Consider the following 24,675-nt stretch of genomic DNA (forward strand, 5'->3'; position numbering starts at 1 on the left):
GCTTTTATAATTTAACATTCTCAAGCTTTTTCTTCCAAAATAACAGCACTAATCCGATTGACAGCTAATAACTGATTTTTTTTACATTTTTTTAAAATGCTGCCGAGAGATTGGACCAAAAACAACCGACAGCAGCGTGTGCACTTGGGCATATGTGTCTCGGTCTCATATCCACCACATACAGATCAATACCGATTCTATTCTTGGCAATTAGATCTGGAAGCAGGGATAGCCTGCCTCCCTCGCTCTTTCCAATATGTTCCCTCTCTCTGCTCCACTGGCCTGTCCCCTCCTGCCAACCCCTCTCTGTATCCCCCCTCTTCCCCCTCCAGACAACACCAAAGGGACGATGTCATCCTCCCAGCTGGACGGCGGCAGCGGCAGCAGCAGAGTCACTAGCCGCCATCAAACACGGGACAGTTTTGGGGGGATCACAGAAGTGATTGGCTTTATGGCTGGAGGGATCAGCCGTCTCCTCTGAGGATTCACGCACGCACACAGACATGTACGCACATATTTACTCGGGTGCACACACACACACACACACACACACACACACCTCCTGTTCCTGCTGTAATTCTCAGTCCTCTGCCACGCTGCCAGGCTGAGGCCCTTGATCTGCCACTTCCTGTAATCCTCCACGGGAGAGGGGTGCAGCCAAATGTCCTGGCAGGGCAGCCAGGCAAACAAACACATACACACCAACCAGCGAAGACACAGATAGCCGCAAATTGCAGCTAAGTGCAAGTATAATGACCTCCAGAGCGTAGATGTTGATCAGCGCCGGGGTCCCAGGGCGTCTCTCACAAAATATGCAACCTGATACGGCTTTAACTCAAACGCATGACAGAAACAGAACGGCAACGGGAGGTAATATGAATAGTGAGATCCCCATTATGTCACCTTCATCTGTGCCACGCCGGTATCGTTGTCATCAGATAAAGAGACGGGGGCTGACTAAACAGCAAATGTCTGGGGAGGAGAACCTGAACCACAGAATTGATGCACGACACCCAAACTCACCTCCCCCCCCCGACTCCGATAAGCCCCTATCTGATCCACATCACTCAAACACAAGAGATTCCTCTGTTTATTCAATTTCAAAGTGACCAGTTGCAGCCAGAAGGAACCATCTGACAAGATCATTTCAGCCAAAACTCAGGATCGTCTGACGGGGAATATGTTCTGATCTCTGTGCTGATTGGTGATGGGCTTCTATTGCACCACAAGTACTTCTTTTTCTATCATATTCTGAGCTCACAGGAGTAATGTACCAGCCAGCACGACATAAGCCCCATTAAGCGTACATCCACCAGTCCCTGCATCAGTCCTGACAAAGTACGTTCACCAGAGGGAGGATTTCATCTCCCATCTTCTAAGACACGTGTGCCACTGACAGAAACCATGAATTCCTTCTTCCAAAGCAGAGCAAATCTCCAAGAACACTCAGTCATTTCCAGAAGAAAATGGTGCGTCATTATCTGCTTTTAAGACTAGAAGACGTACTAAAAAGGTAGACGGACTGAACACCATCATCTCCACAGAAATCTGGCTCTCCTCCGCCCCGTGACTCTCTCTGTTTTTTATCCCCGTCTCTCCAGCCGAAGGAACAAGACTGAGTCACGGCGGCGGCTGCCAGCAGCTGGGAACGAGGGACAGACAGGTGGACAGCTCTTCATCACGCCGTAACGAGCTGGCAAAGGTTGTTGGACAGGCATGAGAACACATGGAGGACCTGTAAAAGCGCTCAAAGGCGTCCTCTGAAGCTGTACGACTCCCCGCGGGGCCGTTTCATCACAAGCTGTTGTCCCCGTTGGTGTAAAACGTCCTCGTGTTGCAACGAAGCCGACGCAAGCCGCAACAACCGCTCACTTCGGCGGCTCGATTGCAGCACATACTTCAACATGAGGCTGAATGTGGACTTCTCTGGGACACGCCTTCGCAATGTCATTTCTTCATGGCTTGTGACAGAAAGACTCTTCAGCATGCTCTAGAGATAGCTTGAAACCACACCACTTACCTGCCGCTGCCTCCCAGGGATGCATGCACCCAAAGGAGCCGCCTCGGGTTGGGGAACCTATAACACTGGCAATGACGAGAGAAAGGATACAATCTGAGAGCTCCACTCTGGGTGCCGATGGCCAGTATCTTCTGCACGGGGTCGAACGCCATCGACGACGGTTGGTAGGGAAAGCCATGGCGGACCGTCTGAGAGATGTGGGGGAGAAAAAAAAAAGAGAACGTGTTATCAATTTGCATTTCACAGCAGGGATGTTGTTTGGTCAACGGATATTTCGCTGGTGATTTAGGTAAACAAACGTCCCAGATGGATGTGGAAGGTGTTGTGCAGCAGAAATGTAAATCCTGAAATTGCAAATGACAAGGAGGAAAGGGAAGAGAGGAACAAACGCTCTTTTCTCTGCACCGCCACTCTGTTCTTCATGATAGCTGATATTTGGCTCCTCTATTATGATCCCTTTATAATCACAGGCCTATTTTCAGACTTCTTTTTTGCCATTTCACTCTTTTTTATCTCGTTTTCCTTCTCTCCTCCCACGTGAAGTCGTGATTAAACAGGAGTCTGGAAATAATAAAAAATAAGCTCAAATAAGGTGCGTTTAGTTATGACTCATTGCAGGGACTTCTATTTGCGTGCATTGTCTTGCAGGGTGTTTCTGTTTTCTGTATATTCATGTGTGTGTGTGTGACGGTAGCTTTATGGCAGCAGTCAGCTGGTGGTGGGCTGTGGGATTTGTTTGCTTAGCGGCAGAAGGCTAAAGCACGTTACATAAGAAGCACTCAGTGCAGCAGAGACACCTGCCTTCTCCGCAGAGAAACATTACACAGAGTTTCTGTCCAGACGGAAAGTGAAGGTGCAGGAGGGAGGATGGAGTCTTGTTGGGAGAGATTTCCATCGGATGCCTGGCTATTGATCAATGCCAATCAAACCTGTGATCTCTGAGCTAGTCTCTCCAACAACAACATCCCCTAAGCCCTCAGGTGTGTGTTGACTTGACTGGAGATTATGTTTTCTAGTTATTGCTTCGGGGGCACTCTAACTTATTACTTCTGAAACTATTAAAATGATTACAGTTTCTAAAAGTGTGCCTGACCTAACCTCATGTTGGTGTTTGGCTGCTTGTTGGCGTCTCTAATAACAGACGAGGTCAACAATCACATGGTGATGACATCATGCCACGAGACCTAAAGGTTTTTCAGATGCCATAAGAAAAACAACTCCACACGCTTACATAAAACAAAACAAATACCAAATAGATAAATGAGGAATATTACAGTTAAAATCCTTTCAAAGAATCCACTGATGAGCCAGCTATAATTGTGCACGTTAATATGTATCAGGGAATAAAAGACGGTGATGATGAACCATTGGGGACACACATGGGGAAAACATGTCACATATCCCCCCCTAAAAAAAAGCCACCTCTCAGGCGCCATCAGTCCCCAATGGATCAATGATCTGGGGGTCAAGTAGTGTGTGTGTGTGTGTGTGTGTGTGTGTGTGTGTGTGTGTGTGTGTGTGTGTGTGAGTGAGAGAGAGAGAGAGGAGGTGGGGGAAGAAGGGGATGGAGTGACACTGCAAGGAACAGACAACGCAAACGGTACACACACACACACACACACATACACACGCACACACACACACACACACACACACACACACACACACACACACACACACACACACACGCACACACTAAACAGAAACCACCGTTCTGCTAATCCAAACCCAGCAGATTATGCAAGAGGGGATCAGTTTGGCCCATCCCCTCGATATGACAGTTCATGCCAAGCAGCGACACATACAGCACAACGATGCGATTCTCACAGAGGACGAATCCATGTCCCACAACACGCAGCCTTCATGTATCTACATGGATGGGGAAATATTAACAGTAGAATAACGGGCCAAATGCACGCAGCCATACACGAACTTCCTCGTGTTTATTGTCCGGAGCGCATTCGCCACAGAGTATGCGCATTGTGGTGAGGGACGTTCCAGGCTACCTGCCACGGCTCTTTAATCATTATCTTTCTCTAACATGTTACATCAGCTTTTAACCAGCTGGTGCTCGTTGTAGTGTAAGACCACTGAGCGAATAAATAAATAAAAAAAGCTTCATTCTTTATTGTGCGGATCTCAGTCGCACCTGCTGTGTCCCGAGATGGCAAATGATACTAACAACACACATGCATGCGGAAGGACGAAGGATGAAATCAAACATATACATATATATATGATCAGGCTCGCCCACCTTGCAGAGCTGGAAATGCTCGGACTGGAGGGTCTCCTGGATCAGATGGTTCTCCTGTGGCCCCACTTGGACGGACGGGGTGGAGGAGGACACCTCTTTCAGGCCGTCCAGCACCTTCCTGATGTTGAACTTCTTCATTTTCAGACTGCAGAGCACAGGATTGAGATCACCCGAAATCACGATCACTTTCTCTCTCTCTCTCTCTCTCTCTCTCTCTGAAACACACACGCTCTCTCGCTCTCTCTCTCTCTCTTCTGATTCCCTCTGTAAATCTCACATTTTTAGTGCTCGTTTCTTGGCGCAGTCTCCATGCTGGAAGGCTCTGGTGCGCAAACACCGCGCGGCTCACTTTTTGTCTCGACGCTGCTGCTGCTGCTGCCGCCGCTGGGGTGTCGGTGCGTCGGCGTCGGTTTGCTCGTGTAGTCCGCGCTGTGCCCCACTGCGTCTCGGTTGGCTCCGCTCTTCCTCTCGGCTTCCCTCCCCTCCCCTCTCGGCTGTGTGCGCCGCTCAGCCAAGGCGGAAACGCAGCGCAGCGGCGGTGTTGCTGCTGCTGCTGCTGCTGCTGCTGACGCTCTTGCGCATGTCTGACAGAGCAGAGACTTCAACACAAATCCCGCCACCTTGCCAGCCCCCCCTCGCTCTCTCTCTCTCTCTCTCCCTCCCTTTCATCTGCCCCCAGCGACAACGCCCCCCTCTCTCTCCCCCCTTCTCTCTCTCGCACGCACACGTAGGCTTTGCTCCACTGCACCTGGTGATGCTGGGATGCTGCAGGCAGCGTTGTGAGTGTCTGTGGAGGCAGAGGAGCAGACAGACGGGGGGCTCAGTCCCATTCCGTCCACTACATCCTCGCCTATCCAGCTTGTCTGTGTGCTTGCGTGGAAGCTTCGCAGTATTAAAAGGCCTCCGCGAACCGTTGTGGAAGCGGACTAGATTCTCCAAGACCCTGAATTCATTTTACATTTGACTTATATGTCCAGGGCACCAATTTAAAAACAAACCATGTCGGCCATACTGATTGTTATTGTGTAGGGTCGTTTGCATTTACATGCAATCAGCTGAGCAAGCAATGCATCGGTTAGTATCCATGGTGATGGCTGTTCCCTGCTCATAATGGAGCCCCACAGTTTATCAGGTATTTATATCCTCCTTGGTAATATGAAGAACCCTCCACTGTTGCAAGTGTGACCTCATGCGGGAGTAACACTTCATGGTGAAGAGCTGCTGAGGGAGGATGGCTTTGGGAAAGGCCCCTGCTTCTGCACACCAGAGGACTTTCTTTCCCCCCCAAACAGGACCAAAACACATCAAATATCAAAGGCAACGGCCTTAATGCCTTATTTTAAAACCAACAATGAGCTCAAGAGTATGTTCTGTAGATTTTGTTCATCTACATTCTAAAATACTGAATAGTGAATTTAACAATAGTGCAGTTAGTTAGCACTGTTGCCTCACAACAAGAAAGTCCTTCAGATCCAGATCCAAAATACGTGCCAGCATGGTGACAGCACGTGTGATTGTGAGTGAATGGTTTGTCCGAGGTGTGGGAAGGCCAATGTGAGCTGAGCAACTCTGCAAAGCAGCTATAAATGATGGATGGATGACTATACTGGAGCCATGTCGAAATAAGGAAAGTTCTCATTTGAGTGGTTAGTCTGAATATGATAATTAGGTAACTTGTCATTAATCCAAACACCCTGCTTTCCTGTAGTTTCTGTTTCACATGAACACCCAAACAGACCCCTTCACAGGGCTCAGAAGTTCAGTGAGGCCCTCAAAGGGTAAAACAAATAGTCTTAAGGGAGCTTAAAGCTGCTATTTAGAAGATTGGGAGCATTTCTGTTGCATCTCAACGGCTGTCAACGTGGCCACGGCTGAGCCGGCGGCTAGCAGCTAACGGTGCTAACAGCCCAAATGATGTTAAAAGAGAAGACAGAAGAAACGCTACGCTTATACACAATGCCATGGGCCAGCTGTAACCGCAGTATGAGCCCAGCAGCACACGGTGGCTATGTCAACAAAGCAAGGAGAAGCTCAGGTAACAACGCACACAGAGGGAGAGCGAGTTCAGTCTCTGCCCAGGTACTCGACTATATCTCTACGCAGTAAGTAGTCGTTTGCTGCTACATCAATGCTCTCAATCCTGCATAGTGCACCTTTAAGTGAGTTGAGTCCAGAACCTCAGTGCAGCTGTGTGCGTGGTTGTAAGGTCACAGATGAACGTACCGGCCTTGACAAGCTCAGCTGAGGCTGCCCATGCGTGAGTGACACTGACGTTACCACCTGTTTTGGCTGTTTGCTAACATGCTCGTCTTCGACAGGTTGCCGCCGGCAGCAGGGACAGGGGCGCAGCGGCGGAAGTAATAGCTGTGTTTGAGCTCTCGCTAACAACACCTGATGCCAACTCTGTCCCACCCTGGAGAAAGTCCAAAAAAGGGCATATATTTCTATGTCCACCGTAACTTCACATCGTCATCATCGATGCTGATTCTGTGAGCTCGTCCGTTTGTGTTTTTGGACATAGGCAGTCCTTTGTTGAGGCACGGCTGAAGTAGAGGATGCATCAAGGACACGAAGATTCTATTGAATAAAAAAGGGTACAAAAGATATGAAGAGGACCAGGGAGCACATTATTAATTCAGTAATCGTACCAGGGTGGCCTGAGAACAATTGTTGCATCGCTAATTGGCATAATGAACTGAAATTGACCATACGCACCTTCCAGCCCCTAACGATATCGCCTGATGCAGAATACATAACGCAGGCAAACAAAGCGCTCCTTATTAGTCGATGCTTGCATGTGAGTGAGTGAGCGAGTGAGTGATGTTGGGAGGGGAGGGCTTTCAGCCACTCTGACATCAGTGATTTAATTTAGCACCATTGTGTTTGTGGCCATTCATCTGGCTGCATTGTGTGTGCGTTTGTATTTTGAGTCTGACTGCTGTGTTTGTGCTCTTTGATAAGGTTTTCCACTGAGGCAGCGCTGTATTCCTGGATTTTGTTTTTGTTGTAAAGGGCCAAAGTGTAATGAGAGAACCTGTGTAAGTCAAGGTGATTTAGGGCTATATTAGGTCATTTGACCAATATGGTCTTTAAGTCAGACGCTAGTGTGATGATTTAATTTTCATTATCAGTTTTCAGTTTAGAGTAGAACCATGGAAGCGTTCAAAGACACTGAAGGAGTCGATCCTTTACTCTTTATAACCTCACAGGTGAGCTTTCAAAATGGCACAACACTATATTTTGGGAAAAATCTTCAGTAAAGCAGTGACATATTTTTTTAGCGCAACATTTTCCAGAGATCAGTTGATGAGAAAATGTGCCAAGCTGCGTCTCCCTGTAGCTTCTGAAGGTCTTTAAGGCTGCAAAACGTCTTGCAAAGTTGAACTCCATCCTAAAGCGTGGCAAACTTTACTTGGCAAACTAAAACTGTATGATTTATTACAAATCTGCAACATGATAACTGTGTCAAGCAGCTGCTGTCATGTGTTCATTCATACACATCAGTGGCACACAGGCAAACACTGGCGAGTTCATCAGTAAACACAGACGCAAAATCAACGTAATCTTATATCGATCGTATCGTTAGATGTTGCAGAGTGAGGCGGCGTCTACCTACACACGCACATTTGCATACATTACACAGATGTTTGCATAAGGAGGATGACTATTCATCTGCATACTTCATATACATGCATCTTTATGCTCTCACCACTCTGGTTGTACAGTGTTGTGCATGTTCACTGGTTATATGGGTTGGAGGACTTGCATAAACAGGCTCACAAAAAGAATGTGTCCTCACACACACCTCTTGAGGATTTTAGCCACTTAAAATCTTACAGACGACCTAACAGGGATAGACCTTGTCGCACTCTCTCACGCTCAAGACGGATCCATCCGAGGTGCCACGCTGTTCCGCCCCGGAGCTCGGCATCACAGCGAGCCCTGTTTGACCCCTGCAGCGGCGGTCCCTGTGCTGTCTGGAAAAAGTGAAAAAAACACGTGGGGGACACGGGGAACAACAGCAGGTCGCAGAGATTCGGGGCGTCTGCCTGTCATGCAGAAGGACTAGAGGGACAAGGACCTTCCGCCCCTCGCCGACACTAGTTAATCAAGCGAATCATAGCACACCTGTGTTGAAGCCTCATGACCCCCAAAGCTTCCTACAGCGTTCAGCCACTGTGTCCTTATACGGCAGGTATCTGCAGTAACAAAGTAACAAATAGGAAGGACATGCAGTATCATCACACATGTGCTGGGGTTGTGATTAAAAGAAAAAATAACAGACAGGAGATTCTCACGCAAGATGTTGGAAACAAGAATATACAACACACACACACACACACACACACACACACACACACACACACACACACACACACACACACACACACAGTTAATGAGTCAATGCCCTTGAGGGAACACTTGATTGTGTCTGCCCGGATACATTGGAAGGATGTTTTCAATGCTTGCGGACGGTAACAAAGCTTGGAGGTAGATCTGTAAATGCTCCGCCACAGAGCCCCTCCCCCAACCCAGACACCCACCCAGCGGTCCATGTGGTTACAGTGGGGCTTATGAATATTGATGGGAGGATAAAAGAGATGAGGAGATGGGGGGGGGGGGGGCGAAGAAATTGACAACGCTATAAAGGCTTCATCACGTTCATAGCTTTCCTAATCAAAAAGCCGGAGTCTAATGCAAGCATCAGTTTATGATCCTAGCATCACACCTCCTATTTGATAAATGTGGGAGACTGTAAACATGCGTCTCCAGCATGAAAACAATTACGACGTGTTGTTCGATGAAGCTTTCAAGGTCATAAACGAGGCCGGAACGAGCATTTAATTTGCGGTTGCATGTGTCGGCAAGTTTAGGGCAAACGGCTCAGTCCACTCGTCTCTACTCGAGGCAGCACAGCTGGTATCAATTCCAATAATCAGCCAAGGCGATAAGCTGACCATCAACAGAGTGGAGCAGATGGATGGCGCTATTAAAACGAAAGGGCATTGCCGACGCTTGCGTCGCGGTGACACGGGACCTCTGGGAGGACAGATTCTTAGAAAGAAGCTGCGGATATGAAGCCCACTCAAACTGGTCAGATTGAAGAAAGAGACATGGGAGGTGAACGGCGTTCTGTCCTCGGTTCAATGTCACTGAAATCAATTGAGACCACTGCTACTGTCAGGCACGGTCGCTGGGAGGAGCACAGGGAAAATCCTGGAGTCTAAGGCTACCAGGATTTTAGTGGTGACCTCAAAGTGGAGCTACCCTCATAATTACACACGAGTATGGTCGTAAAAACAAGGACAATTAGGCTCAAAGGGAGATATGAGAGAGAGAGAGAGAGAGAGGTCTCCTGTCCTTTTAACTATAGCAATAATCAATGCTGAGCACAGGACAGTTTATCGATGACTCCCTTGTACAGCCACCCCCTGATCAATTCACACTTTATCAAATCAGCACTTCGCCATTACCCTGCCTGCGTGGCTGAACATCTCTGCCCACACGTTAGAGGAGGAGAAGGAGAGGAAGGGAAGGAAATCACACGACGGTGCTATGAATGAGCGGATTCTGAAGAAAGTGAAATTCCTTCCGGGGAATACGGCGGCGTGATGGCGAAGCCGTCTAAACCCTGGACTCCTCTGGTTCCCGCAGCCTCTCGTAGTGAATTAAGCCGCACAATTATCCCCTGTGATTGGCAAAGGCTATTGCACAATCCAATAAAGTGGGATGAAACTTAGACTCCTGTTTTATTGGCGACCTGACACCTCCCAGCTCCGCTGTGTAAACCGAGTCTGCAGCGCCGAATTAATGTAATCATCTCCAACACGAGGCAATTAGGCTTGGATTCTACAGTCGCCGTGATGCTATTTAAGGGAATTGTGTGTTTCCACCCATCCAGCCTTCCATCTATTACCCTTCATCCACCTATCCGCTCGGGCGGAGCTTTGAAGCGGCGACATCAAATGATGCATGATTAGTGCTGTGCTCCACAAAAGTGATCCCCACACACAGGTACACGGAAAGAAAGAGGCACACGTGGGGTTAAAATCACCACTCGAGGGTGTTTTGAAATAAACACTTTGGACAGGCCGTGGCACAACAGGAAGTTACATCAGCTGCATCCTGACAGCCACGACGGCTTCTCTCTAATAACTATCGACATGTGCAACTTGGAAACACAACGGCGGCCACCAAAAGAAGTTCCCTCCCATCAGGAGTCGTTAGTATAACTGTCAGGAGCCTAAAATATCCCAGAAGACAGCTCGGATACAAAAACAAACTTAGTATGTATGGACACGCACACACACACACACACACACACACCCTTGATCCCTCCACTGTAAAAAGTTGTGTTGTGACGTGAGAGACAGCCGTCAACCCAGGCCTGTGCTTTGAATAGCAGCTCACCTATTTCTGCTGTCACTGGTAAATCTTTAAGTTTACATGGAGCCACTGACATTTTAGCATCAGCCCTGCTTAAATATCTACTCTGCTTGACCTTCAAATAGGAGGAGAGTTAGTAAGTATTAACTGGTGGTCCGGGGAGGTCCTTGTAGACGTTGATAAGTGAGAGTGGGAGGGGGGGAGTAAGGAAGCTACAATTAGAAAGCCTATCTGTATAAGTTACAATAGAACACATTCTTACACTGGATTCCTCTCACTATACACTAGGTCTCTTGTCACTGAAATCTGATGACAGGTGCTGTTTTTCTATGGTGATGATGACCTTGGGTGCTTCGTTCGCTCGGCACCTCTAAAACTGTAAAGTTGCATTTTTTTTTTGTGAACTTCTCCAGACTCATTATTTGATTTTTTGCCCCCCCACGGAGTCTGCAGTGCTGGCTGAAGAGAAGAGGTGGCTCGGCTTGGAGGCGGGTGGGCCAAAAAATAAAAAGGGAGTAAAGAGGAAGTGAAGCCAAAGAGAGATGGGGGTAGGAAAGCAAAACAGTTGGGTTTACGAGTGTGGCTGCAAACAGGTCAGCATTTTTGCGTCTGCAGGGCTTCCTCGTGTGTGTGTGTGTGTGTGTGTGTGTGTGTGTGTGTGTGCATGCATTAGACACGGAGTTACTGCAGCAAAGTCTGGACGTCCTCACCTTTCCCCCGTCAACGCTATCGCTCTGTCAACATACAGCACAGGCTTGAGCCACAGCAGCACCCGTTTCTCTCCCTCTCCTCTGTTTTATTTATTTTTTTAATCAGCATACAGTAAGCTCTGTGGACGGACCTCTAGAGACATTCGCTCCCAGAGGGAGGGACGAACAACAATGTGACAATGCTGCAGCATGTTGAGACAATAAGCCAAAGGACCCTTTATCCACCCCGTGCCAGCTGGGAGTGCATGTGTGTGTGCATGTGTGTGTGTGTGTGTGTGTGTGTGTGTGTGTGTGCTTACTGATGCATGGGGACACGCATGTGCCTGTGTAAGACAGAGAAAGGTGAATGCAAAGTCAAAAGGAGCTAACAGAGCACAAGGCTCATAGAGACTTAAAGGGCGCTGCATATTCCTTCCAGACATACAGATTTATAGATTGAATGCAAAACAACAACAATTTATTAAATAAAGAAAAAACGGGTGGTGCATAATTCTGCATTTTTGGAAATATGTTTAGTTGCCGTTTGGAAGACTGGAATATGGTGGAAAACTACTATAAAAACGTGCTTTCTTGGCCCAGGCTGGTGATCTTCTAGTGTCAGGCTAGCCCTCTTCATGCTAAGCTAACAGACTCCGAGTTAAGTGAGTTTAGCAACTAACTGATATACATGTAAGTTAATGCAGGAGGATTGATGAAGACTGTGACTGATACTGACGTGAGATTCGAGGAAGGTGGGGAAGGACAGAACCATAGCTCCATGATAAACAGCAAGTAGCCTATATGTTGCACATTTGACACCGACGTTGCCATAGAAACAGAGAGGGAAACTATGAACACACAGGCAAGGTCCTGCACAAAAGTAATAGCAATGAAATTGATTAAGGCGTTCTTGAATTATTACCTCTTAAATGCAAAGTGAATTCGAGAGCCACCGCAGTCTCCACGCTGCTCGGGGAGTGTGTATCTGCTTTCACTGGATTTCATCATCCTCTATGTGGGTCCATTTAAGAATCAAATATTTTATTATTACTTGCGGGAAGCCAAACACACACACACACACACACACACACACACACACACACGCACACACACACACACACACGCACACACACACAATGGCCGACTGTCCCCTTGTTTTCAAGGTTACAGCAGAGTTCTTCTGTCGCTCACAACACATTTGCATCAAACCACCAGCCAACAGCTGCCAATTAACAAACAGCCTCTCTGTTAATACACACACGTCACTGCCAATTAGAGCGTCTCTCTCTCTCTCTCTCTCTCCCAAATGGTGTAACACACATACACTCATCCACTACAGATCGTGCACAGAGGACTAGGAGGAGGTGGGCGGGTTTACAGGCATGGAAAACAGCAAATAACTACTAATTTCTTCTTTTTTTTTTTAGAGAGAGAGGGAGGAATGAATTGCACGAGAGGGAACAGTGCAGAGTCGAGAGGGAATGTTCTGTGCCAGGAACAAGGCTTTCAGGATTAGCTCTGCAGTTACAAGGGTAGAAATATTGGTTGGCTAGATGAGGCCTTACAGACCGAACACAAAGTCAAAATGCAGTGCAAAACACACACATCATGAAGCAGCAGTGTGTGGAAATGTTTTCATTAAACACTGTGTGCAGGTAATCCCACGCACATAAACAGATTACCGTAGACGTTTGCTTGTGTCTACAGCATCATTGTCCAACAGATATTCCTCATTTACTTCCAATATCATAATGAAAGGAAATCACTTCCTACAAAGCAGAATTTTAATAACAAACTGTCAGCAGCGGGGAACAAAAGCTTTGGAGCAGCAGCGGATTACTGCAGGATGACTTTGCACACGCACTCACAAACAAGCAGGAACAATTCCTCTCACCTCGCTATCTCGTACACACACACACAGACACACACACGCACACACACACACACACACACACACACACACACACACACACACACACACACGCACACAGCATAATAATTCCCATCACGCAGCAGCACAAAATTGAACTGTTCATTATTTTCAACCATGAAAACAGCATAGTGCAGGCATGGTAATGAACATTTATTAAGGTCCACAGCCACTAGATGGCACCCTAATCCCTTTCATTTCCAATTTAACTTCCCATTCCTCAGCTGGTCAGCTGATTCTCGCTGTGTGATGGAAAACCAACTAGATGCACTCCAAATACAGAGATAAAAAAGCCACTTATTTAGCTAGGTCACATTGTATTTGACAATCACCCCAACTGATGAACAATTATGCACAGAACAAGCCTAACCATCCGAAATATATCCACTTCAACCTCAGGGATTATGGTAATCAATAAGCGCCATGTTGCTGAAAATATCTGCCACCACATCTATGTTGCAATTTCCATATACAACACCCCATCTTGGTCTTTTAGGAAGGGAGCTTCTGTCAGCAAGAATATATCAATTAACCAATCAATCAGTACCACTCAGCTTGTGGGAGGTTGGCTTTATCCAGCATGCCTGGAGTCCTACAATCAATACGGTGACCTTCAAGGAAAAATAAAGATTTGTGGAATATAATCAGGTATTCTGGGCATCAAAAAGTCAAATCCATACATTGCAAGTGAGATGACTTGACATTCTCAGTGCAATGAACAAAGAACGCAGCCAGTAACGGCATATTTTCTTTTGAAATGAATTATATTGGATATTTTCTTTCCTGCTACCACAGGTTATAAATAAAAGATGAATGATATAGATCTGGTTACATTTGTTAAGGAATACAGTACAAATATTGTAGTAAACTAAATGAATTGAACAAACTTTTTAGGGTTTCATATTTCAAAGACATAAGGCAATGGCACTAGAGTTCTGAATCAGCAGCAACAATCTCTTGGTCAGGTTATCATTAAGCGCTGGTGTATGTAGTGATTAAATGAAGACTCTTCAGCGTCAAACAGACTTGTTGAGAGCTGCCTGTTGAGAGAATTAAGACTGGAACTTAGTGCCAATGACCATCATTTCTTCTTGCCAGCACTCTTGGCATGTTTGCTGGGCTGCTGGGAGGCAGCAGAGGTGGTGGTTGTTTTTTGTAGAACTGCCTGCTGGGCCTCCTCCAGAGCTTGTTTTTCTTCCTGTACCTTCTTCACGGCCGCCATCTGACGGCTACTAAATGACTCGCAGGCATCAAGGAATGTCTTGCGGTGTTGCCGCAAGTCTGCCTGGAGACGAGACAGAGAGGCGGATAGAATGAAGTTACACGATGATGTTTAACCAGAGGGAAAGAAAGCTGACAACAGATCCTCCTCAAAGCTGATTATTACCGTCTACAGCTTCACTGTTATACATCACTAGGTCGCCTCTCTGTCTTGACTGACCTGCATGTGCTCATACATCTCCAGCTGGTGTCCGATAAGCTCCTTCCCGTCGAGCTCCTCCTGTTTCCGATGCTCCAGCACATTGTCCCGAACCAATCGGTAGGCCTGGATCTTTTCTAACCGCTCCCTCTGCCGCATCTCCTCTAACTGTGCGTCCATCAGCACTGGAGAATCCTTTTGGCGTCTATGGACGAACACAAAGACTTGATACAATGTGTGCATGTAGATTCATTCCTTGTAGCTGATGTCTTCTACACGTTTCCAAAGATTGGCTCTAAAACAGAAAATGTAGTGTTATGCAGTTCACAAGCTATTTTGTGAGATGACAATGTTGACACTGGCAGGATGAATACAAATGGAAATGTGGCTGATAAATGCAGAGATTCAGACTATTTTGTTCTGGTTGTAAACGTCGTATTTGTACATTTATTTTTGTGTGTCCGTGTGTGGAAAGAAGAGAGACATGTATAGAATGGATGAGTGAATCAGTCTGCAGTGTATGAGGTGGAGAAATGAGTGGGAGTAGCTCTCTGAGGCACACACACACACACACACACACACACACACACACACACACACAGGGAGAGAGATTATAAGTGCTAAATACGGCTGCCTATTTCCTGTAAGATGACCTTAATGAAGAGGGGAGGCCAGTGGAGGTGATGATGGAGTTCATCTGCTTTAATGAACGTTGCCCCATTCAACCTCTTGCGCGGCTCGTAACAACGCCTGTCCAAATGTTATGAAGATGACATGCAAGAGTGTGTGCATTTGCGTGTGTGTGTGCGCGTGAGTGTTAATCTATGACTTGCCCTGTGGTGCGCCTTTATGCGAGAGAGGTGTATCGCAGACTAATCAGACTCCCCTAATAGACTATTCCTCAGGATCTCTCTCTCAGCTCAGATTGTAGGCCACACTGTCAGAGGCCATTAGCAGCTGGACACGCACACACACGGACACACACAGAGACACACACACACACACACACACACACACACACACACACACCAGCAGGAGAGGATGGAGAGGTGACGGGAGAGGGGCACTTCTCATTGGAGCAGCAAGCTCATTGGGGTCCAGAAATAGCTGTCTAATTAACAGACCCAAATATCATCTCATCTATCATGGAGAGGGACGGACAGAGGGAGAGTTGAGGGAGGGAAGGAGAGGTGGTGTGAGGGAGAGCAATGGGAGACCACAGACTAAATATAAGGAGTGGAAGTAGTCATTGTGACGTAAGACACCGGTTTGAAGCCGCCAGTTCGGCATTTTGGCCGCTGCCATCTTGGAATTTTTGCAACCAAGAAATGACCATTTGGACTCTGGAGAAGCAATGAGTGGATTTGAAAAACACAAGCAGCAGAGTGGGACACTGAGTAGAAACCTTACTCCATCTGGCTCAATCTGTTAACAAAGTTATCTTCCACAATGTGAGGTAGTCTTTACAGCAGTGTTAAGGTAATCTTGCATTGGTAGCGTCATAGCAACGGGAACAATGACACACTGCTTTATCATCTATTTGACTCTGAACGGGACCATGAGTTACTAAATGAACATCATGCTGTATCGAAGAAGACTTGAAACTAGTGATTGAGACCATAAACTCACGTTTACAAAGTTTATTGTGTTAATAAATCAAGTGAGAAGCAGGGCCATTTTCTCATAAACTTCCAAGCAATCAGAGTCCTTTTTTCCAACCAGAAGAGTCTCCCCTTGATGGATTGGAGAATGCAAGTTTAAGGCACTTCTGCATTGGCTTCACTTTTCAGACCCGGAGATTGCAGCCTGTGGGAGACTCTAAGAGGGAACCATGGAGGGGCTATCTATCTTTCAGAACGTTGACACTTTACACAGACAATAAGGAAACCTTCAGGTGTGGACACTAACTGTGTATTTATGTTATAGATATTCATTATAATATTGCAAAAATCTGAGAAGAGGTCTAAAAAAATGTTCTTGTTCTTATTGTTGTCTATTGTTAGTACTTTAAAGATGGGAATTTATTTCATTGAGACATATGAGTATATGTCTCAAGGAAATACATATTGAGTATATGCCATTCAGATTTTATAGACGTCTCCTGGACTGTTTTTTACTGTTTTTTAAATACTGGACCAATTTAAAAAAACAGTAAAATAAATTCCAGTCCTCACTGCAGCGACCCCGGGTTCGAATCCGACAGCGACCCTTTCTACGTGTCATCCCCCTCTCTCCCCCCCTTTCACTCTCACACTGTCCGATCTGAATGAATGCGAAAAAAGACAAAAAAAAAGAACTTAAAAAAAAAATCTAAGTTACTCTTTAATCCCTAGCATACATCACTGTCCTCTGGAGTCCAAGCATTGCCCTTTCAGGCGAGCCAAAGTGCACTGCTGTTAACAGCACCAATGGGAGCAAAGGTCATAAACACAGGAAATCACTAGCAATGTCCTACAGACACTGTGCAAAGCAACCTGCAGGGTATGAATGCTGGTATGTCCACCAACACAGCAACATGCATACTGGAATTACAGAGACATACACACACGCACATTCTGCTCATGAAGCCAGGCCTCGCAGACTTAATATAGGCTTAATAATTCAAACATATATAGAGTACCTGATGTAGGGAGTGTAGTCCATGGTCACTATTTCATGAGATGGACTGAGAAAGGTGCCAGGATCAGATCCGGAAGCAGCTGTGAAATAAAGAAAGTGTCATTATTACCACACTGTGTATGACAAATAATGGAACAGGAAGTGCCAAAATACACATTCATATGTAAGTGAGTATCATGTGCATGGTACCTGGCTCTCTGCTTTCTGCATCATTAATTTGATCGCCTGCTTGACTTTGGAGCTGGTTAAGAAACTTGAGACGAGACTGTAAAGCCTAAAAGACAGCAAAACAATGTCTGTAGTGGTCTTTTTTTTCTACAGGTGATAATATTGGAAACACTTTATATAGAAGGACTTCAACTTTTACGTTATTACGGTAACTTCCGGCTTACCCGGGCAGCCCGGCCTGGGTCAGCCGCCTCCCAGGCTGTTTTAATGGCTTTGATTTGGTCCCTTCTGTCAGTGTCCTTTGTCACATGGACGCTCTCTGTTTTGTTCCTGTCAGTGACCACTCGCAGAGTCCAGTTCGCCTTAGTCAGGTCGAGAGTCTGCACAAACCACAAAGCACACACACTCATGAAAACATAACACACATGCTTCAAGCAAAAAAAAAACATCCCAGCTGAAGGTCACCGTACCGCAATTCATTACAAGGATGTCTCTTTGAACGAGACACTCAGTCTGGTACACAGTCAGCCAGGATTATATGTTCTGTTCAGTTGTCTCGTCGTCATTGTAAATAACAGACCATTATGGTAATTTGTTCAGAGAAAATTATGTCCTCTACCTGCCAATAATGAAGAAAAATATGCAAAGTGGAAATTGACGATGGGGACCAGTGGTGGATTGGGACTGAAATGATCACAGTGAAAAATCTAATTCACTTATTAAGTAGATCACAGATTTTTGAAGCAGCTGCACTTGTGACTACTAAACCATTACATTACTATTACACTCTGACATCATAGTGTGAGATAAATATCTCTTATTCAGTGTAAATACACGCAGGTCATACCGGCATTTGACTGATGCCAGTTCTCTCTTTGTTGGCATTTCAGAGTCACTGGAATATGTATATACTGACCTGCCTGCTAAAATAAAACTTCTGTGAAGAGGAGCTAAATGTGTGGTTAACTGCCTCAAGTGCCTACACAACCTCCTCTCAAAAAGGTTAAATTTACTACTTTATTTTCAAGTATTACATGGCAAGCACCACTGCACCTTATCTTAACATGGAAAATACACGTTGCATTGCCTTACTAATTTAATGAATGTGATAAAATTGCAATTCACTATCAAATACATCCAATAAAATAAAAGTTAATGGATCGTTATATATGATGTTGATTGATATATAAATATAACCATTTTGCAGTTGACAGTTTTGTTGTTTCCGTTTGTTGTAGTGAAGTATTACCGTTTCCTGCCTGGAGCCACTTTTAGAGTTGGCAGCTGTCTTCCCTTTCGTCTTGTCACTTTCCCCTTTGCTTTCGGCTTTAGGTGTGCCAGATGTGGGCACATGATGGAGCAGTGTGTCCGCCGTGGGTGAAAGGTTCAAGTCCTCAAGCTTGTATACTACATTTTGCAAACAGATATTAGATAGATTCACTTGTTCCATCACTATTTTAAACATCAAATGAGTACTGACTCGCAACTCAGTGTTCAATATTGTGAATGTGAAATATGATTATTATCTTGTAACTAAATCTACAGTACAAAGTGATTCAAACATTTTCATTTTACAGCATGCCTTAAAGCGATGGTTTAGAGTAAAATGCACCCTAGGTAATTTCCACCATGACATCCAGCCAAATACCCCCTCAGAAGCATTTTTAGCGATGGTCAACATTGGTCAAGATAGGGCGATCAGCTGAATGGCTTACACATTTTTATAAATGATTGTATTATCAGGTCAACAAGTGTTGCAGAAGTTTGGTAACATTCCATGCATTATTAGTGGGGTAATTTATGAGATATACAAAATGTACCATTAGCGCCAGTACTAAGCCAATCAGCTGATAGCCCTATTTTGACCATTGTTGACCATCGCTAAAAATGCTTCTGAGGGGATATTTGGCTGGACGTCATGGTGGAAATGACCTAGGGTGCATTTTACTCCGAACCATCGCTTTAATATCATAACGTTGACATCTTGAACAAGCTTCCAGTACATGTATTTAACATTAAGTTGAGCAAGTAGAGAATATGGAAACTTAAACTTTTCTGCAAAATGAACCTTTCCTTGCCAAACATGTTTCGATCATTTAACTTATGGCATGAAAGGCTAAACCACTTACTTTGTCAACACAAAGATGTCTGTTAGTGTGCATTGATCTTCACAATGAACCCCAGCTGTTAACATTCTACTCAACACAATGGAAGCTCATCTGAGAGCCGTGTGTTGTGTGGTTGCATGTGTGCTAGATGGCACTGTTGCACTTTACAGCTCGAGTGAACACAATCCCCAGTTTAGATGAATCATTAACTATGAGTCTCACTCCTCTGTAATAGAGAGGCATAATAATCCATCATTTAGCTGACACCCTGCCATTCTGCCTCAGCGGCTTTGGTGCATGCTCATTGAGTTACTCTTATCTCAAGTCATACAGAAATTCAGGGCTCAAATTGGATCTGTGTATTCATTTCAGGCTGATACACGTCTTGAAAACTGATGTTCAAGCTCACTTGAATCGGATGCATCAAAAAAAGCTTTTGTTTACCGAGAGCGTAAAAGCACTATTGTTTTAGGTACTAAAAATGTAGTGCAGTAGCGTCGTAAACGTTAAATTACTGCCACGGCGGCGCAGACAGCTTCTACTGACGGCTCTGACGGTATACGCTGGGCTTTAAAGCAGAGATGGGTAAATGTGCATTCATTAAATATGCACTGTACAGTGTTTTGACTGCAGCTCGTTAAAGCAGGTTTTCAAAGCTCGGCGTGGCATGTAGTGCGTGTGGATCCATGTAGCATGTAGGGAGCATGATCAAGGGCACAGCCTCACCACTGAGACAGAGTTAAACTGGGTGAAATTAATTCACTTTCCTGCTGAGATATTTCCCAGGGCACCAGGGGGCAAGAGCCAACTTCATTTGACTTCCCATTGACCCACTTTTACTAACGTATTGAAAACCACGGGAGGTTTGTGTGGACATTGTCCCACATGTACACACATGTACAAACCCAAGCAAACGTTGGGGGGAAAAATAAATAAATAACATGTTCACATATATCTATGAACAGAAAGGGCATGCTAATGAGTAGATGAACACACAGGATATTTAAGCTCTAACAAATCATCACACACACACACTAACACACACACACACACACCTCAGATTCCATGCAATGCAATGAATGGTTAATATGGGGACTTTTGTCAGACGCAACAGAGTGAAGAGTATGAGAATTCAATGACAGCAGGCTGGCTTTTCCCTTCAGGCAATCATGCAAATCGTCACCCATGCAGCGCCTCTTAAACATCAACGTTCCACCCATGTCGCAATTAATTAAGCCCCTAAGAATTTTTAAGAAGACAGCTGCAAATTTCAAAGCCCTAACTTTTCAAATCGATGCCATTTCTGCAGCATGATTAAAGGAGGAGAAGCAGCGGCAGAAGACAGGATTATTGCCTCAGCCAGTGAATGACCAGTGGGCACGAGAAATCACACTCCGTGATCTGCAAAAGTAGCTGTATTCATCTGGCTTTCATTAGGCTTGTGATTAACAGGCCCCTGGCAAGCAGAAGCAAAGAACAAACGGGGCCCGCTTGGCCCCTGACACTGCATGCTGAGTATCTGACATATTCCCCACTGAACACAAAAATAAGCTGTGCAGAAACAAACATGAAAGCCACATTAGAAAATCTATTCTGAACCCAGGGCTCAAATCCTGAAAACTTTTAAATTCTAAAACAAAAATGAAAATGCCTCGTGACTCATTGCAGCGATATGTGGGGATATCGGAATTTTAGACTTTTATTTGAATGTTCAGATCAGGATTCATCTCACTTTACTCAATTAACTAAACATATTTATGTTTTTAATGGGAGGAAAATAAAAATTAAGCTTCACTCAGTGTGAATGACTGTTTCAGGTTTGATTTTGGGATGTATGTACCTCTCATTTCCTTCTTCTCCAAGTCTCTGAGCACATGGACAAAAGCCAGCTGGGATTCATCCAAGTCCCAGGTCTTATAAAGCACCTCAGCCTGCACCACATACTGATGACCCTGCGAAATATCAGCCACATACAAGCCAAGTCAGTGTACATCTCCAACATCGGAGTTAAAACACGACATAACGGATAGATAAATGCATTGCAAAGTGAAATATACAGCATGTGACATGCAACACCATAAATGCACAGCCAACATGAGACGGAGCTGATGATTCAGAGAGAGACGCAGAGATCATAAAGAGCTGCACATTTGGTTTTCGCTGTTTTCTGTGCTCTTTGACAGAAGCACATGCCTGGCACAATGAGAGAGAGGAGGCAGAGGGCGTGTTAGCCAAGATTATATCAGGGGTGGCAACTCCCACATCCATCTCACTGAACAGAAAAGACAGAATTTAAACTAAAGCTTGGATTCAAAACATAATAACAGCAGCATTTTGGTAATAGAGCAAAAATAAATACAATTTGGAGCAAGTGACTGTTGTTACTAATTCCTATAGAACCGTTTTTTACATGTTTACATGCATTGAAGTCCCAAACAGATTAAACTATAGGAGCCTTTAAGATTAATCTAGCATTACTGAGAGAGCATCAATAAGTCTGGTGAGTGTCCCTGAGGTGCAAAACAGCGCTTTAATCACTGACCCTCCTCTAAGTCTTGATCAATGGTCTTAGTCCTGATCAATAGCTGTGTATTCTAGCCTGCTGCTGATCCGATATATGGGGTTTGACATGATATGTCTCATTGCTATTGATGTCACTACACTGTTGGGTTACTTTGTTGAAGAGGCTTTGTATTAAAAACTATTTGTAACACATGCAGGCTGTGAACAACAAAAAAAAACAAAAGAATCTTGATAAGTTTATTGCCAAAAAAAAAAAAAAGAATGTTGTTTAATGGCTGAATCCACTGCTGTAAACGGGAAATTAATTGTTGTTGTAAACAATTACTGAAGGGACATTAAAATGAGTGGTTGGTTGTACTCCAGATGTATTGCTGGTATCATTAACAGCAGCAAAACAAATAAGCCTCAGTTGATTTCCTAGTTTAATTGACACTGTACAATTGGTGTGTGTGTGTGTGTGTGTGTGTGTGTGTGTGTGTCACATACTACCCACTTTATACTTTGGCAATCATCAAACTGTGACAACAGGTCTGTTAGATAGGGAGTGTTTCAGACAATCGAGTGACTCATAAATCATGCACAAATCACTGCTCCCTGACAAGCACTGATAAAAGTCAGACAGCAACAACAAAACCAGCCCTCCAGTTTCTGCTGCTCTACTCTTGCAAATTTTGTCTGTGTGAGAATGAGTGTGTGGGTGTGTATAAGTTTGTGTGTGTGTGTGTGTGTGTGTGTGTGTGTGTGTGTGTGTCTGTGTGCAAGTAGGGCGTTATGTGTATCTGGCAGTGAAAAATTGATATCAACACAGGCAGCGAGCAAGTGGGTGAGAAAGACAGAGAGGGAAAGTGAGATGCTTGTGTGTACAAGTGAGATTAGTAAAGTGTTTGAGCAACGGCAGATACCACGCAGGCAGTTGTCGGTGATACCGTAGTCTCTGTGGTAGGCTGGTTCTGGTCAGACGTGGGGTCTGATTCCCCAGCTGCGCTGTCCTCCTCGTCTCTTTGTTTGGGAGTGTCTACTGCTTTGCCTCCCTTGCCCTGGGTGGGGGATCTCTTCTGGTTCTTCTCATCTGTGCAACTGGGGGCTGAACATAGAGATATGAAACTAAGCGCATATGGAAGAGAAGACAAGAGTGCAATCTGTGCTGTTGTAACTGAAGGCACAATCATGTAGAAGAGTTTGAGAGGCAGTTTTTTTTAAAGCTCTTGTGTATTTTACTGTACATCAGGCTAGTTATTGTGATTTAGCTATTGGGAACGACTTTTCCTCAGCCTATTGCCCATTTTTGCCATCTGCCATGATCCATTCAACTACTTCAGTTACTTTAACTAATGACTCACATTTGTTGGCCAGGAAGCGGAACACAGGAATGATCACTTGACCCGTCCCGGTATTGCCGGCCACCTCCTTCCCCTGGTCCAGAACGGACAGACGGATCAGTACATCTCGCTTGGAAGTCTGAAACTGAATTGTTCCCAGGGCGTCTGCTGTCACCTGCACATGGTAACTGTGGAAAAGTTTCAAATAATCGTAGGAACCATTCATCTCTCTTTAATATAAAAAGCATTCTTATCGTATAGCCTAGAAATTGTCTAACCGGCATATGAGGTTTTTGTCATTGGGGATGTAATAATCCTGGAACTCCTTCACTGAGAACCTGCTGAGTGGAGTCTCACGGGACAGTTTTGGAAGTTCCCTTGAGCCAATCAAGCGCATCATCCACTTGGCACCAGCAGGGGGTGATTCAGGTGTGACAGCCATTCCTACAAAGGTGTAACCAAGCTGGAACAAGAGAGATTTAATCATGAAACATAAATATTGTTTTATTTTCATGTGTTGTATATAGGGGTAAGCACAACTAATGTACTGCTCTTTCTTTTAGGATTTGTTTCTCATGTATAATACTACTATAGAAATGTTCCCAACATTATTGACAGCATCAATCCAGACCTTGTTGGGTTGATAGATATGGGGTGCTACTTTGTTGAAGATCATGTCCAGCTCCTCTCCTGTGTCGTTGTTAATGACGTGCAACAGACAATTAGGGACCGGGGAGTAGACCTTTGGTACCAGCAGCATCTTCGTAGGAACCGGGAACACCTCTCTAAACAAACAATAAGACATCAGGTCCGACCAAATTGTTGTTTTTAATCCCCCCCCTCCAATGTAATCTTACAGAAATATCCATATATTAGCTTTCCCAGCAGGAATGAGAGCTGAGTGCATCGCTCAAATGTAATGTGAAATGTTCTCTAACCTAAAGACCAAGACCCAGGAGTTGGCTGTGTCTGGGAGAAAGACGGAGTAATCAGCGAAGGTGACTCTGGTCCATTCATCCTGCTGACAGGGGTAGAGCTTGGCTTTCTTCTCAGAGTGGTCAATGATATACCTGTGAAGAAAAAAAAGACAAGAGGGGCGGAGCACATTTAGAAAGTCACATTTAAAATACCATATATATATAATCATTGGAAATATTTTACACAAACTTCATGGAGAAAACATAACTGTGGTGGAGTGGATTATGAGTGAATACATCGGAGGAAAGTAGATGCAGTTT

The 24,675-nt window shown here is 45.0% G+C and overlaps 2 protein-coding genes across 4 annotated transcripts in view; both read right to left on the bottom strand.

The window, feature by feature from the left end:
• Positions 1–4,463, bottom strand: part of stxbp5a (syntaxin binding protein 5a (tomosyn)) — a 74,110-nt gene extending 69,647 nt beyond the window's left edge. For 2 of the 3 annotated variants that reach the window (XM_084030759.1, XM_084030758.1), the window contains exons 1-2: positions 4,275–4,463; positions 2,111–2,208 (exon numbers count right to left, since the gene is read on the bottom strand). In XM_084030759.1, the coding sequence (XP_083886885.1) occupies positions 2,111–2,208; positions 4,275–4,412 (236 nt within the window). In that variant the 5' untranslated portion in view covers positions 4,413–4,463. The remainder of the gene's footprint in view (positions 1–2,110; positions 2,209–4,274) is intronic. The other variant, XM_084030760.1, reaches the window with a different exon arrangement.
• An 8,667-nt stretch (positions 4,464–13,130) lies between these two features.
• The window catches only part of adgb (androglobin), a 34,569-nt gene continuing 23,024 nt past the window's right edge, over positions 13,131–24,675 (bottom strand). The window contains exons 23-34 of the mRNA XM_084031147.1: positions 24,376–24,507; positions 24,069–24,222; positions 23,716–23,900; positions 23,459–23,625; positions 23,045–23,202; positions 21,436–21,547; positions 18,737–18,894; positions 17,712–17,867; positions 17,509–17,593; positions 17,321–17,399; positions 14,722–14,905; positions 13,131–14,565 (exon numbers count right to left, since the gene is read on the bottom strand). Of these exons, the coding sequence (XP_083887273.1) occupies positions 14,362–14,565; positions 14,722–14,905; positions 17,321–17,399; positions 17,509–17,593; positions 17,712–17,867; positions 18,737–18,894; positions 21,436–21,547; positions 23,045–23,202; positions 23,459–23,625; positions 23,716–23,900; positions 24,069–24,222; positions 24,376–24,507 (1,774 nt within the window). The 3' untranslated portion in view covers positions 13,131–14,361. The remainder of the gene's footprint in view (positions 14,566–14,721; positions 14,906–17,320; positions 17,400–17,508; positions 17,594–17,711; positions 17,868–18,736; positions 18,895–21,435; positions 21,548–23,044; positions 23,203–23,458; positions 23,626–23,715; positions 23,901–24,068; positions 24,223–24,375; positions 24,508–24,675) is intronic.

This window comes from Eutrigla gurnardus, assembly GCF_963514095.1.
Source record: "Eutrigla gurnardus genome assembly, chromosome: 16".
Classification (NCBI taxonomy): domain Eukaryota; kingdom Metazoa; phylum Chordata; class Actinopteri; order Perciformes; family Triglidae; genus Eutrigla; species Eutrigla gurnardus.